This window comes from Staurois parvus, unplaced genomic scaffold, assembly GCF_062004578.1.
Source record: "Staurois parvus isolate SC_StPar_1 unplaced genomic scaffold, SC_StPar_1.0 ptg001397l, whole genome shotgun sequence".
NCBI classification, from domain to species: domain Eukaryota; kingdom Metazoa; phylum Chordata; class Amphibia; order Anura; family Ranidae; genus Staurois; species Staurois parvus.
Window position 1 is genome coordinate 427,394 of NW_028319193.1, and position 17,025 is coordinate 444,418.

General features: G+C 46.0%; 1 protein-coding gene across 2 annotated transcripts in view; it reads right to left on the reverse strand.

Moving 5' to 3' along the window:
* The window catches only part of LOC149436223 (histamine N-methyltransferase A-like), a 41,537-nt gene extending 31,706 nt beyond the window's left edge, over positions 1-9,831 (reverse strand). Inside the window, exon 1 of one of the 2 annotated variants that reach the window (XM_089661844.1) lies at positions 9,750-9,831. In XM_089661844.1, the coding sequence (XP_089517970.1) occupies positions 9,750-9,797 (48 nt within the window). In that variant the 5' untranslated portion in view covers positions 9,798-9,831. Of the gene's footprint in view, positions 1-5,892; positions 6,049-9,749 lie in introns of those variants that run through there. The other variant, XM_089661846.1, reaches the window with a different exon arrangement.
* Positions 9,832-17,025: the final 7,194 nt, after the last annotated feature.

Below are 17,025 nucleotides of genomic sequence, written 5' to 3' on the forward strand. Positions count from 1 at the left end.
CCTCCCTTGGCCAACTCATACACTCTCACGGCTTCAACTACCACCTCTATGCCGACGACACACAAATCTATCTCTCAACCCCCCACCTCACCCCCTCGGTCTCTGCCCGAATCACACACCTGTTGAGCGACATATCAGACTGGATGTCGCTCCACTTCCTTAAACTGAACCTCTCCAAAACCGAGTTTCTTGTCTTCCCTCCAGCCCGGACACCACCCCCCATTGACTTCTCCATCATGTCCAACAATGCCACCATCAAACCCGCCCCGCAGGCCAGAGTACTTGGTGTCATTTTGGACTCCAACCTATCCTTCCAGCCCCAAGTCCAATCTTTAACTCGTGCAGACTCCACCTTCGCAACATCGCCAAAATCCGCACGTTCCTAACCCCAGAAACCACTAAACAGCTCATCCACTCCCTCATCATATCACGACTCGACTACTGCAACTCCCTCCTCACTGGCCTGCCTCGCCGCTGGCTATCCCCGCTTCAGTCCATCCTGAATACGGCTGCCAGACTCATTCACCTTTCCAACAGCTCCGTTTCCGCCACCCCCCTCTGCCAATCCCTCCACTGGCTTCCGATTGCGCAACGGATCAAATTCAAAATCCTAACGCTGACGTACAAAGCTGTTCACCATACTGCCCCGAACTACATCACTGACCTAATATCCAAGTACCGCCCAGCATGCACACTCCGCTCCTCACAAGACCTCCTTCTCTCTAGTTCCCTGGTCTCCTCCTCCCATGCCCGCCTCCAGGACTTCTCCAGGGTGTCACCCATCCTCTGGAACTCCCTGCCCCAACCCATCAGATTATCACCTACTCTCCTCTCCTTTAGGCGCACCCTGAAAACCCATCTCTTCAGGGAAGCCTACCCCGCCCCCTGCTAACTTGCCGACCTCCTCCACTCTTCCTACCACTCCATCCCCCACAGCTACCTCCTCCTGTGCCACCATCCCCTCCCTCCTAGATTGTAAGCTCCAAGGAGCAGGGCCCTCGATCCCCTCATGTTTTGCATTGTATTGGTATTGTTCTGTCACATGTTCTGTCCCCCTTTGTAATGTACAGCGCTGAGTGAACTATTGGCGCTTTATAAATACTGTATAATAATAATAATGTCCCCCCCCAGGAAACCTATTGAGGTTGTGTATCATTAGAAGCTGTCTGCAGCTACTGGCTGCATCCGTGAAGACTGAGTGTCCGCAAAACGCGGTGTGATGTGCAGAATCGGATCGCATGGGTGTGAATACCCATGCGATCCGATTCTAGTGCGGACAAAAAAAAGGTCCTGCACGTTGTCAGTTTTTCAATGCCTCATGGGACTTGTAGTTCTACAACAGCTGGAGGGCCACAGTTGCCCACCCCTGCTCTAGGGGCTTGTTTACATGTGCGTTGGTCTCTGAAGAGCGATCTGTATTCAGATTGCTGTTCATATTGCATTTGGCAGGACAGTGAGGAGGTTTTATATCACCTCCTCACCATCTGATTTAACCTCTTGAACCCCGCACTAGCAGACTGCAACCATCTGCATTGCAAGTAGTTTTAGGGTGCTTGCAGAGCAGCCTCACTCACTAAAATGTGTCACATTCAACAGGCGCCAACTGCCACAAGACATTATAGTGGCAGTATATGTACACCACCCAGCCCTGTGTTGCCAGCTGTCCGTAAATTTACAGACACTTTGTGAAAAACAAACACTTTTCTCTTGTACATAAATGTTCGTGGACTGGAGAAATGTGGCCGTAAAAAATCCTGCACAGTTCCAGAGCCAACCAATTAGAGAACTGCCGGGCTCAGCCTCAGATTGGCCAATGGGGCAGGTCCAGGTGTGTATCTGTGCAGTGACATCATGAGGCTTATTGGGCGTGGCTTAAATTTAAACGCCCCACTGCACAAGTTCAGGCTGAGCCCAGCAGTTTATTAATTTACTCACTGTAGGATTGCGTATGCGCAGTTCAGAGTCGACAACAAGTCGCTTTTCTTAAAGCCTTTTTCCACCAGCCACCCTCCATTGGTGAAGATATGTGTAAGGAGGCACTCTGCCAGACTCTGATGTAAGGGGGGACTCTGCCAGGCTCCTGATGTAAGGGGGGACTCTGCCAGGCTCCTGATGTAAGGGGGGACTCTGCCAGGCTCCTGATGTAAGGGGGGACTCTGCCAGGCTCCTGATGTAAGGGGGGACTCTGCCAGGCTCCTGATGTAAGGGGGGACTCTGATGTAAAGGGGGGGGGACTCTGCCATACTCTGATAAAAAGGAGGACTCTGCAGATTCTTATGTAAGGTGGTGGCACTCTGGGGACACTGATGTAAGATGTAATGGGACTCTGATGTGAGTGTGGTGCTTATCCTGACTGCTGCACTCTATATGTTGGTTTGTTTTTGCTTACTCCTGCCCCCTGTACTCTGTACATATGCAGAGATATACATAAACCTGACCAAGGTGTTCATTGTCTCAACGGTTATTGGTTTTAATAAATTCTAGTTTATGGTAGGCTCAGTAAGGCAGCCTGTACATTAGTCATTTTGTTTTTTCATTCAACAGCGGGTTGATAATAAAAATGTATTTAATATAGATGGAGGAATCACTCCCCCCGAGGTATTGTGCTTTCACAGTGGAGAGATTTCTATGCCGACAGAATTCACTGAACAGTGCTGCCAGCTATAGCCGGCGGTGCTGATCATGCAGACATTTTTCTAGAGGCTGGTTTACAGAAGTCGATCAGTAGATTAATTTCTGCACAACCAGCCTGTCCATACATGGACTGAAATTCAGCCTGTCTCTGTTGAACTAGATGAATTTCGATCCATGTATGGCTACCTATTAGTATTTTGCAGATGCATGGACTATGGTGTACAGTATGTGTGCATTATATGTCCTTTGCCCTGCTAACCCCCTGTACACTGCCATACTGACACCTGTCCTTTGCCCTGCTGTCCCACTACACACACACACTGCCCTGCTGCTCCTTGTCCTCTGCGCTGTTGACCCCTATACACTGCCCTGCTAACCCCTATCCTCTTCCCTGCTGACCCCCTGTACACTGACATACTGACACCTGTCCTCTGCCCTGTTGACCCCTATACACTGCCCTGCTAACCCCTGTCCTCTGCCATGCTGCCCCACTACACACACACACACTGCCCTGCTGCTCCTTGTCCTCTGCGCTGTTGACCCCTATACACTGCCCTGCTAACCCCTATCCTCTTCCCTGCTGACCCCCTGTACACTGACATACTGACACCTGTCCTCTGCCCTGTTGACCCCTATACACTGCCCTGCTAACCCCTGTCCTCTGCCATGCTGCCCCACTACACACACACACACTGCCCTGCACACAGTGCCCAGCTGCTCCTTGTCCTCTGCCCCGTTGACCCTTATACACTGCCCTGCTAACCCCTATCCTCTTCCCTGCTGACCCCCTGTACACTGACGTACTGACACCTGTCCTCTGCCCTGCTGACCCCCTGTACACTGACGTACTGACACCTGTCCTCTGCCCTGCTGCCCCACTACACACACACACTGCCCTGCACACACTGTCCAGCTGCTCCTTGTCCTCTGCCCTGTTGACCCCTATACACTGCCCTGTTAACCCCTATCCTCTTCCCTGCTGACACCCTGTACACTGGCACCTGTCCTCTGCCCTGTTGACCCCTATACACTGCCCTGCAAACTGCTAACCCCTATCCTCTGCCCTGCTGACCCCCTGTACACTGCCATACTGACACCTGTTCTCTGCCCTGCTGTCCCACTACACACACACACTGTCCTGCAGCTCCTTGTCCTCTGCCCTGTTGACCCCTATACACTGCCCTGCTAACCCCTATCCTCTGCCCGGCTGACCCCCAGTACACTGCCCTACTGAATCCTGTTTTGTACATTGCCCTGCTGAACTCCTATCCACTGCCCCCCTGAAATTTTTTACTGCTCCTCCACATCAGAACGGCTAGATCTGGCCCTGCTGGAAGGAGGCACACAGGTAACCAGTGACACAGTGAGTAGGCCTGTGAGAAATCCTGGGAAAGAGAAAGTTGCTAATTTGCATCCCTTTTTGTGGAGGGACTGTTCCAGACCTGCTGCCAGTGTGGTTTTCACTGTGGGATCCCCCCTGTGCTAAGCTGTACATAATATTCTGCATAAAATACTGTTCTATTGAAGCTAAGGCTGGCCTTACAGTATACATTTTTCTTAAGATTTTTGGTTTAGATTTACCAAAAACCATATAATAGGAGGTCAAACCTAACAACACTTTCAATTGTATCCAATTAGGCAGGCTCTTGCACTACATAGTTGAAGGTAAATCTAAAGGAAATTGGGCAGTAATTGAACAGAAAATTGTATAGTGTATGGCCAGCCTTAGGCTTAGTTCCCACTAGCTTTGAAAGCAGGCGTTTGAGGGGCATTTTTAACACTCCTCAAACGCCTATGAAAATGATACTATGGGCAGCGCTGCATCAAAATTGAAGCCTCATGTTGAGTTAGGACAGTGTTTCTCAACTCCAGTCCTCATGGACCCCCAACAGGTCATGTTTTCAGGATTTCCCTCAGATGAAACAGCTGTGGTAATTACTAAGGCAGTGAAACTGATCAAATCACCTGTGCAAAATAATGGAAATCCTGAAAACATGACCTGTTGGGGGTCCATGAGGACTGGAGTTGAGAAACACTGAGTTAGGAGGAGTTGAAGCCTTTCAACGCCTCCCATTCAAGTCTATGACGATACTCCTCAAACGCCCTGGCTGGCGTTAATATCTTTAGAGTTTATTATGGGCAGCACAGTGGCTAAATGGTTAGCACTTCCACCTGGCAGTACTAGGGTTGTTGGTTCGAATCCAAACCACGGCACCACCTGCCTGGAGTTTGCATGGTCTCCCTGTGCCTGTGTGGGTTTTCGCAGCGCTTTACACATATATATTGTACATTCACATCAGTCCCTAACCCTCAAGGGGCGTACAATCTAAGGTCCCTAACTTACATTCATACATACACGGGTCAATTTAGACAGGATCCAATTAGCCTACCAGCATGTCTTTGAATTGTGGGAGGAAACCAGAGCACCCGGAAGAAACCCACGCAAGCACAGGGAGAACATGCAAACTCCATGCAGGAGGCGCCATGGTTGGGAATCGAACCCATGACCTATTTACTGCAAGGCAGACATGCTAACCACTAAGCCACCGTGCCGCCCACTATAGGGGCGTTTTTGAAGAGTTAGAAATTTAGCGAGTGTGAACAAGCCCTGACTGTTTCCAGATAATGTCCTTGTTCATGTTTGCTTTGTTTTGGGTATCTCAAGGCCCTATCCCAATCCCTATTCCAGTTTTACAAACAATAAAAAAAAAATCACTATCTGCTTGCTGATTGTGTGAAAGGCTGAGAAAATTCAGTGCATCTGGCTGAGAAAATGTCTTCTGCCTGGCTGCTTGTACTAAATGGGGATCAGAACACAGTGGCTAAATGGTTAGCACTTCCATTTGGCAGTATTAGGGTCGCTGCCTGGAGTTTGCATGTTCTCCCTGTGCCTGCGTGGGTTTCCTTCAGGTACTCCGGGTTCCTCCCACACTCCAAAGACATGCTGGTAGGTAAATTGGATCCTGTCTAAATTGTCCCTAGTATGTGTATGTATGAATGTAGGTTAGGAACCTTAGATTGTACTCCCCTTGAGGGTTAGGGACTGATGTGAATGTACAATATACATGTAAAGCGCTGTGTAAATTGATGGCGCTATATAAGTACCTGAAATAAATAAATAACCTGGGTTAAACAGTGGGAGCAGCATGAAGCCTACTCTATACTGTATATATATATATATATATATATAAAATATATATATATGTAACATGTCCCTATTCACATTGAGGAATTTAAAAAAAAATAACTGCAGCTTACCATTTTTTAGATGATATTTTTGTGGAACTTTCAGCAGGTAAAGATTCTTCTTAGTCCTCTTTATTGTGAGGTGGAGGGAAGCTGTGTTTGCTATGAGTGTCCCTGTATGTACTGTGCAGGTAACCGTCTGGTCAGTTGTAATAAGTCTGAACACATCTGACCTAACAAAGGGTTAAATGTTTCACTTGGCTACTCCATTGTATGTTAATGAGCCAATCCCCAGCTAAGCCACAGGGGCAGGTCTGCTGAGTCAGCTGAGACATTTTTCTAATTTTCTATGAATACCTTCTTCTTAAAAATGTTCAAAGGGTAAAAAAAATATATATATTTTTTTACAATTTTTTAGGTATGCAATGTGAATAGGAACCCACAACAACATATAGCTTAGGTTTCTAAAAACTGATGTAAAAGAATACTTTTGAAACCAGCTCAGGGAACACAGCCCAGCTATACAGGGTCTTTCATACCGTCCATACATGGGTCAAAATTTGACCGATTTTTCGTCTAAAAATCGGACCTAAGAATAATCGGCCGGTTTTCGCTCTGTTAGTGGGTCAATGGCACCGTCTGATTCTCGTGGTTCCTTCCCTTTTTGGTGATCGGGTATGTTATTATTATACAGGATTTATATAGAGCCAACAGTTTGCTCAGCGCTTTACAATATAACTGGACACAATACAGCAACAATACAGTTCAATACAAGAGGGAAAGGAGGGCCCTGATCCTTGGAGCTTACAATCTAGGAGGGAGGGGCTAGTGGTACAAAAGGTAATAACTGTGGGGGATAGACTCGTTGGAAGAGTAGAAGATTTCATTATTAGTTGAGGGCAGGATAGGCTTTCCTGAAGAGATAGGTTTTCAGAGATCGCCTAAAAGTGAGCAGAGTTGGCGATAGTCTGATAAATTGGGGTAGAGAGTTCCAGAGGACGAGGGAAGCTCTGGAGAAGTCCTGGAGACGAGCATGGGAGGAGGAGACAAGGGAGCTAGAGAGCAGGAGGTCATGTGAGGAGCGGAAAGTACGGTTTGGGTGATATTTGGAGACAGGATCGGTGATGTAATTTGAAGCAGAATTATAAATGGCTTTATATGTTATTGGCATATTCGTGAAAAACGACCGATTTTTGACTTGAAGGTCAAATCGTACGATCATTTTTCCAAAAAGCTTATGCGCATGAGCTGTGACCTGGAAGGAACAGAAGTCTTGCCTGTGATATGGGGTGAACTTTATGACTTGGTCGGCCGATTTTCGAAATCATTGATGGCACCATCGGATTACCGAGCGAACAACGTTTTCGATTTTCGGACGACAAATCGTTCAGAATTCAACCCATGTATGGCCTGCATTAGTCTATGGGTCCCCTCCCAGAGCATAATGGCCAGTTCTTACCACATGCAGTCCAGTGCTTTTCTTTCTGCATCAAAAATGCATGGAAAGCAGCGCTGTCAGTTTCAGGGCTAGTAAAACATGCTGCATTTTTCCTGCACTGGACTGTGCTTGAACTACGGTTGTCCCCTCATCCCTTTAAAACCGAACACATTAATTACACAGGTTCTGAGGCTGATTTAATGCACATAAGGCACTAAGTGAGTTTAATTACCACCTTTATCAGCCACAGAACCTGTGTAATTAATATGTGTTTGGTTTTAAAGGGATGAGGTGGCAGCCCTAACCAGAACGTATCAAAAATGCACTGGACCCCAAAAAAAACAGGAAACAAGAAAAAGAGCATCTGGAATCAGGAACGTATCATGAAATCAGTGGGCCCATGCATTAAATTAGCCCCAGAACCTGTGTACTTAATATGTTTTTGGGTTTACTGTAAAGGAATGAGGTGGAAACCCTAATCCATGTGCAAGATCAAAAGTGGGCCCTAGGCATAAAGAAAAATAGAAAAGTGGCGCGCAAAGCATGCCGCTGCAACAAGTTTGTTTGGTTTAACTTGTGCCAAATATTGGGTGTGGCTTAAAGGGAGTGCGGTTAAATAGTCTGATATGACTTGCATATTTCGGAATGTGATCATTTTACATAGGGAATGTAGAGTGCAGAGTGTACGGCGGTGGGTAGTATGTGCTGGAGAGGGGTACGGGGTGTTTGGTGGTGGGTAGTATGTGCAGGGAGAGGAGTGCGGAGTGTATGGCGGTGGGTAGTATGTGCAGGGAGAGGAGTGCGGAGTGTATGGCGGTGGGTAGTATGTGCAGGGAGAGGAGTGCGGAGTGTATGGCGGTGGGTAGTATGTGCAGGGAGAGGTGTGCGGAGTGTATGGCGGTGGGTAGTATGTGCAGGGGGAGGAGTGCGGAGTGTATGGCGGTGAGTAGTATGTGCAGGGAGAGGAGTGCGGAGTGCATGGCGGTGGGTAGTATGTGCAGGGAGAGGAGTGCGGAGTGCATGGCGGTGAGTAGTATGTGCAGGGAGAGGAGTGCGGAGTGCATGGCGGTGAGTAGTATGTGCAGGGAGAGGAGTGCGTAGTGCATGGCGGTCAATAATATGTGCAGGGAGAGGAGTGCGGAGTGCATGGCGGTGGGTACTATGTGCAGGGAGAGGAGTGCGGAGTGCATGGCGGTGGGTAGTATGTGCAGGGAGAGGAGTGCAGAGTGCATGGCGGTGAGTAATATGTGCAGGGAGAGGAGTGCGGAGTGCATGGCGGTGAGTAATATGTGCAGGGAGAGGAGTGCGGAGTGTATGGCGGTGGGTAGTATGTGCAGCAGAGGAGTGTGGAGTGCATGGCAGTGGGTAGTATGTGCAGGGAGAGGAGTGCGGAGTGTATGGCGGTGAGTAATATGTGCACGGAGAGGAGTGCGGAGTGCATGGCGGTGAGTAATATGTGCAGGGAGAGGAGTGCGGAGTGCATGGCGGTGAGTAATATGTGCAGGGAGAGGAGTGTGGAGTGCATGGCAGTGGGTAGTATGTGCAGGGAGAGGAGTGCGGAGTGCATGGCGGTGAGTAGTATGTGCAGGGAGAGGAGTGCGGAGTGCATGGCGGTGAGTAGTATGTGCAGGGAGAGGAGCGCGGAGTGCATGGCGGTGGGTAGTATGTGCAGGGAGAGGAGCGCGGAGTGCATGGAGGTGGGTAGTATGTGCAGGGAGAGGAGTGCGGAGTGCATGGAGGTGGGTAGTATGTGCAGGGAGAGGAGTGCGGAGTGCATGGAGGTGGGTAGTATGTGCAGGGAGAGGATCAGAATCAAGAAATGCCCTTTAAAAAGGGGACACCCAGATCCCGCCCCCCCCATGTGAATGAGTATGGGTTACATAGTACCGCTACCCATTCACAAAAAGAAAAGTGTAATATAAAAATGACAGTAGACAGTCTTTGACAAGTCCTTTATTGAAAACAAAAATGTAAAAAATGTCCCCCAAAGTAGATCCAACATCAGTCACGATGCCCCCCCCCGCCACCACCGCCGACCCAAAATAAAGTAAAATTTAAAAAAACGCTCCGCTCTCGACGCTGGCTCCCGGCCGTCTGACAGCTGCGCCACGATGACAGTTCTTAAGTAGTGTGATGATGTCACAAGCGGATAGGGGTCACCCCCAACCTCTTGTGATGTCATCATGTGCTGTGGTTGACCAAAGCATTGATTTGGCCAATCACAATGCACTGTCAGGGCTCAGTACATTGTGGGCCGCAGCAGGTAAGTGGACCGCAGCGGGTGAATGGGTAGCGGGTGAATGGGTCGCAGCGGGCGAATGGCCCGCCGAACGTTCTTGCTGTTTGTGAGTTTGCCAGACACACGAACGGCCGATGTTCGAGACAAACTAACATTCAACTCATACATACAGCCCATCCCTATTAAGGAGAGTAAAATTCTGAAGATTAATAAACGTGATCAGGAACAGAACAGGAAAAATGCTAATGTTACCTGATTGAATGGAGTCATGTGCGTTGCATCCAAGGGAGGTGTTATCATTTACGACAGCTAGAATGTGTCTGCTTTTCTGCTTCCACTTTAAAAAAAAAAAGATGCACTTCAAGAACAAGATTTTCCAGTTCTAGTAACCACAGAAATGTAGAAGAATGTGAGTTTTAGTTGATTTGAAATCACCCGGGGTCATGTATGAAGAAAAAAATGTAAAAGAAATGTCAGACTGTAAAGTAGATCTAAACACAAACTGGAGAACATGTAGGTTACTATAGCCACCTGTATCCATTGTTAAATTCAACCAAGAAAATATTTTCACCAACTAAATTAGAACTATTTTAATCGACTAAAACTAAAACAATTCAGGAGACTGAAATACGACTAAAACTAAAATGGCATTTTAGTAAAAAAAAATCGAAATTTGATTTCAAAATGAACACAGCACTACCACATAAGAATAAGTAGAGGGCATCTACTGAACTGCTGAAAGAAAAAAAAAATAAGAAAAAGGCTTTTCTTATATTTTTTTCATAATATTTAATGTTGGTAATATATTCAGATATGTGCAATGGCATTACAGCCAACAGAGTTTACAGTTTTGTGTTTTTTTGTTTATTTTTTAATTTTAAAGTTGCACTTCTGTTTGTAAAAAAGCAATATTTTTGCTTGTTTATGAAACTTGGTTTTATCCAGAAAGATGTTATATATCATGACGGCTAAATCTGTGTCTATAGTGCATGTTCAAACTTTAAAGCGGAGCTCCACCTAAACGTGGAAGTTCCGCTTTTAAGGGTCCCCTGCTCCCCATTAAGGGTTGGCACCTTTGGGGAGCGGAGAAGGGGGGGGGGTGCAGGTACCTGAAATTGACAGGTACCCGCTCCCACTTCGATCACCTAGGTCAGTGGTTCTCAACCTTCCTAATGCCACGACCCTTTAATACAGTTCCTCTTGTTGTGGTGACCCCCAACCATAAAATTATTTACCCAGAAATAACAATTCATGAAGTGTCGTTTTACCTCCAATACTGCTGCTTTCTACACAGTAGCTGCTTTCTACACAGTAGCTGCATTCAACACAGTAGCTGCTTTCTACACAGTAGCTGCTCTTTACACATCAGAAATGTGTGTTTTCCCAATGGTCTTAGGCGACCCCTGTGAAAGGGTCATTCGACCCCCAAAGGGGTCGCGACCCACAGGTTGAGAACCACTGACCTAGGTGATTGGAAGCGGAAGTTGTCCTTCTACCCTCCCCGTATCTTCTAGGACATGTGACAGGTCCCAGAAGACTACGGGGCCATTCAGGCAGCACAGCACTACTCGCGCATGCGCAGTGGGCACCCAGCTGGGAAGCCGCAAGCTGTCACAGCCAGGTGCCCAAACTGAAGATGCCGGCACCTGGAACACCAGACAGCTGGTGAAACGGGCTGCGAGGGACACACCGCAGGATTGTGGGACTTGTGAGTGGCTGTTTTTTCAAAAGTCAGCAGTTACAGTTTTTGTAGCTGCTGACTTATTTTTTCACAGTGCTCCTGGAACTCCGCTATAATACCATAAATAACATTTTATTAGATTTTTACTCCAGCATTATATAATGAGTTTGGCAATTCTAGCGAAATGCCTAAAGTGGAGTTCTAGTCAAACTGTAAAAAAAGGAAAGTCGACAGTACAAAAACTGGAACTGCTGACTTAAAAAAAAAAAAACAGCCACTCGCCTGTCCCTTGATCCCGCGGTGTCCTCTCTGCTCCCCGATTCATGGCTGTCTTGTGCTTCCAGAGCATCTTCAGTGTGGGCACCCGGCTGTGACAGCTTGCGGCTTCACCTCGCATGCATGTCCTGCGTGGTCCTGTAGTCTTCTGAGAGCTGTCACCTGTCCCAGGATTTTTTTTTCATCAGAAATATTAAGCATAATACATACTGGCCCAAATTTATGAAGAATTTAGATTTTTTTTCAATTTTGTTTTATTGGATATGTTTTATAGCAGAAAGGAAAAAATATTGTTTTTTTTTTGTTTTTGGTTTTTTTTCTGTCTTTTTCCATTTCTAGCACAAAAAAAACCCAGTGGTGATCAAATACCACCAAAGGAAAGCTCTATTTGTGTGAAAAATATGATATAAATTTCATTTGTTCACAGTATTGCATGGCTGTGTAATTGTCAGTTACGCAGTGCCAAGAAGCAAAAAAAATGGCTTGGTCATGAAGGGGGGTAAATCTTCCAGAGGCAGAACTTCACCTTAAAGAAAAGTTCCACTTTTTCTAATCCTCCCCTCACCCAACATTTTTGGCATTTTTTGGGGGGAGGGTGGGGTGGGCAGATACCTATATCTTGCAGGTACTCCGCTGGGATCACTTAGGTGATTCCTATAGAGGTTTGGTCCTCTTCCCTGCCCGCAACCTCTTGGGACATGTCCCCTGTCCCAGGAGACTACAAGTCCAGTCATTAAGCACATTGCAGATATGTAGTGGGAAGGCATCTGAGAAACCGCAGGGAGTCACCCCCGGCTTCCCACATTCAAGATGGTAATGCTGGCGACCTGAAGACTGGCCCAAGTGAGGACAGCGCTGGATCTATGGACAGGAATGTATCCTTTTATTAAAGTAGGAACTATAGCCAAAACTTTTTTTTCCATTTTGAATGGAGCAAGGGAGGGTTATAACCTCTGTCAGGATTTTTTTTTTTTTTCTAACATCCCATTGTTGTCCCATTGCAGAGATTTCTCTTCATTTCCTGTCCCATATCCGAAAAAGGAAGTGAGAGGTAATCCCTGAAAATGAAGAGAATTCCTTGGGGACCCCTAAGGCACCAGAACTAGTGTCCCCATTGAAAGATTTCCCCTCTAATCCTGCTCTGGGGACAAGCCAAAATGTGTGATTTTCTTTTACTTTCACTTTTCATTATTAAGGTTAAACGGGCAAATAGAGAGAGTGAATCTCCCTAATGGGGGCACAGACAGCAATAAAAAAAACAGTAGTTCTAATCTCTCTTCACTCTATCCAAAACTAAAAAAAAAGGTTTTTTTTAGCTGACTGAAGAACCTTTTTACCATAAGATGATCAGATTTTCAAAATGAATTCTGGGGACACCCTCCTGACTCTGCCCACATATGACTACACCCAGGGGCGTATTTATCACAAGGCAAACAAGGCACTTGCCTAGGGCAGAATTTTTCAGGGGGGCAGCACCTCCCCCCAGAAGAAGATTTGAAAGAAGGGACACACGCACCACAGGAACCAGGTGGGATCCAAAAGAGGCTGCGGGCTACTTGATGGTGTATGTAGAGCTTGGCTCTCATTCCCGGAGATGTCCGGAGCTGTAAAGATGAGTGTCTTTCTCTCTATCGCCAGGGGGGGGCTAGTGGAAGGCTCTCCCAAGTGTGGGGCAGGGGTGTTGTTGGTCAATGTCAGGCTCTCTCCATGGAGGAGGAAGGTGGGGGTGGTGGTGTTGGTCGGTGTCCATGTGGGCAGACAGTTTTTGTGTTGCCTAGGGCAGCACAAAACCTAAATGCACCATTGACTACACCCCCATTTAAAGACACCCCCACAATAGCATCATCTGTTTTCATGGTGCTAGTGGGACACTTGGCAGCTGACATCCTAGCAGCAAGTGACGCTGGATTGCAGGGTGGTGGGTCCAGCTGTCACTGACTTGCGGTCATAGGCCAGCCAGGCCAGGGGCTCCTTTTTAAAAACAGGGACACTTTCCAACAGGGGACAATCTCAACCCCAAAATAGGGAAACAATATGTTCCTCTACAGCATCAGATTTTTAAGGTACACCATGAGGTCAGAAAATATCATTTAAAACATATTTTTTACTTATACATATTTTTGTTAAAAGATCCGCTCGGACCGCTAGCCCAGCCCAAGTATATATATATATATAATTCATACATACATACATGCACAAAATCATAAGAATCATAAGAAAATCATATATACAACAGTGTTCATGATTATGGATAAGACACCCCAGATGCGTCAATAATCCATCATTTTTACAATGTTCTAATTCATCTTAAGGTAATTGCTAGGGTGTCCTTTCCAAGTGTCGATGCGTTTCGGCTACCACTGCTTCCCCTGGATGGAACAGTTTTTGTACACGAAGTAAAATAAAAAAAGATAACATCATTAAGTATATAAGGGAAATAAGGGATAATAAACATTCTCTGACATCGCACTGGTATACTAGTTTCTCAGGTGGTCAAGGGGCCACAACATCAGGCGCCCACAGAGGAGATGTACATCACAGAGGCCCTTAATATTCCATAATAAGAGCATTCAAAGAATGTATGATTGCAATATCACCGCGTACCCCTAATAATATTCATGCTAATATATCTCACCCTTACAGAATATCAAGTTGGCAGGGGAGGGAAAAGTAGCATGAGACCATCGCAACAATCCCAAAAACACATCTTAATAGTTGTTATGGGACATTTTTTAACCACTTGCCCCCAGGAAGATTTACCCCCCCCCCCCCCTTCATGACCAGGCCCTTTTTTGCTATACGATGCTGCGCTACTTAACTTATAATTCCGCGGTCATGCAACACTATGAACAAATTAAATTTAAATCAGTTTTTTTCACACAAATAGAGCTTTCTGTTGGTGGTATTTGATCAACACTGGGCTATGTTTTTTTATTATATAAATGAAAAATTATTGAAAATGTTGAAAAAAAAACAACAATACGTTCTACTTTTGTTATAAAATATAGCCAAAAAAAAAATCAAATTTCTTCAATAATTTAGGCCAAAGTGCATTCTGCTACATGTGTTTGGTAAAAAAAATCCCAATAAGTGTATATTAATTGGTTTGTATGAAAGTTATAGCATCTGTGAACTATGGTATATATACTAGAACAGGCCTTGAAATTTGCACTCGCCAGCTCGCACTGGCGAGTGGAATATATGGTGGGGGCGAGTGTGTCCCCCAGGGCCGTCTTTGCTGAGCAGGCTCGGAACTCAGGCCGGATCTGTCATTGGCACTGGGAGCAGTCAGACTGCTCAATAGCTGAGCACAGTGAAAGCAAAGGAAGGAGTGTGTGCTGTGCTCTCTGCCTCCCCCTAGAGTGCAGTACCCGGCTCTGTGAGTGAAGAGAACAAAGTACTGCAACTTTGTATAGTGTGTGTATTTGTGTGTCTGTGTATGCATGTACATGTGTCTGTGTGTATGTACATGTGTGTATCTGTACATGTCTGCGTGTATGTACATGTATGTGTGTGTGTACATGTGTCTGTGTATGTATGTACATGGGTCTGTGTGTATGTACATGTGTTTGTGTATGTATGTATGTACACTTGTACATACACAGAAATGCACACATACAGATACATGTACATAAACAGTCTGTGTGTATGTACATGTGTCTGTGTGTGTGTATTTCTGTGTATGTACATGTGTCTGTGTGTATGTACATGTGTCTGTGTGTGTATACATGTGTCTGTATGTGTGTGTGTACATGTGTCTCTGTGCGTGTGTGTGTGTACATGTTTCTGTGTGTGTATGTACATGTATGTGTACAGGTCTTTGTTTGTGTGTGTGTATTTACATGTGTCTGTATGTAAACATACATGTATGAGTGGTTAGGTCAGATTCAGGATGATGTGGTTATTATGGGTGGTAGACTATGGGGCATTTGAGGTACAGCTGGGTTGGATAGAAGGTAGGATATGCTTGGTAGAGTTATGGTTTTGTGAGTGAAAGGTTATGGGAGGTTATGGTTGTATGCGGTGCATGGTCTAAGTAGGATGGAGTGCTTAGAGGGACATTGGAGGCCCTGATGTAATGTGGGGGGACTCTGGGGACCCTGATGTAATGTGGGTAATATTTAACAGTGTAATTTCATAAAATAATTTACGAGGGCGTTTAGGGGCGGAATTAGGGGTGTAGCAGGGTAGGGGTTTGGTGGGGCAACTGGTGGCGAGTAAGTCTTAAGGCCTGGCTAGTTGCTCAGGACTTGAAATTTTAAGCCCTGTACTAGAATTTACGCAGCTATGGTGCTGTACTGGTAATAGCGGTGATCAGTGACTTATAGTGATACTGTGGCAGACAATCTGGCACTAACAGACACTGGCTGGGAGGGAAACTTACTGACATTGACATCAATAGTGACACTAATACAGCAATCGGTGCTAATGCTGTACACTGTCACTGTACTAATGACACTGGCTGGGGAGGGGTTAACCTCTAGGGGCAATCAAAAGGTTAACTTTGTGCCTAACAATGTGTATTGTGTGCTGCTTTTACTAATCAGTGTGGATGTTTTTTCTCCCTGCTTTGCAGAGAAAACACAGCCACATCCTGCTCTCGGTACAGAGCCCTGTGTTGTTAGTAAACACAGGGCTCCGTACTGTTATTTGCTAAGCCAAGCTGACCAACTTGTGCTGTGATACTGTGGCAGACAATCTGGCGCTAACAGACTGGCTGGGAGGGAAACTAAATTACATTGACGTCAATAGTGACACTAATACAGTGGTCAGTGCTAATGCTGTACACACTCACTGTACTAATGACACTGGCCGGGGAGGGGTTAACATCTAGGGGCAATCAAGAGGTTAACTTTGTGCCTTACAATGTTTGTGCTGCTTTTACTAATCAGTGTGGATGTTTTTTTTCTCCCTGCTTTGCAGAGAAAACACATCCACATCCTGCTGTTAGTAAAAACAGGGCTCTGTACTGAGATTGTACTGTGATTTGCTAAGCCATGCTGACCAACTTGTGCTGTACCAAATGACAGCACAGTTCAGGCAGGGAGCATACACGTGCCCTCTACCTGGAAACACTGGATCACGTACATGTACCTGATCCAGTGCAGCAGCCTACTTGGCCACAGTAAAAAAAAACGCTGTGGGCGGTCCTTAAGTGGTTAAACACTCCAGCGCTAACTTTTATCACATTTATTGACTTCATGGGATGCTGTAAGAGAATGGAGCCCCCTAAAACAGGAAACTAGGGGCAGCAGGGGAAACTAGGGGCTTAAACTGGCATTCTCCAAATCTCTCCAATGGGACACAGATGGAAAAAAAACTCACAGGGGTTATTATTATTATTATACAGGACTTGTATAGCGCCGACAGTTTGCTCAGAGCTCTACATTATGGAGGGAGACAGTACAGTAACAATACAGTTCAATACAAGAGGGATTAGAGGGCCCTGCTCCTTGGAGTGGTTATAACCCTGCTTTCAAAAAAGAAAAAAAAATTCCTATACAGATGTGTGGATTTTTTTTTAAAAAACGACTTATCCAGGACTAAAGCGGTGTCCCAATCTACTTATCC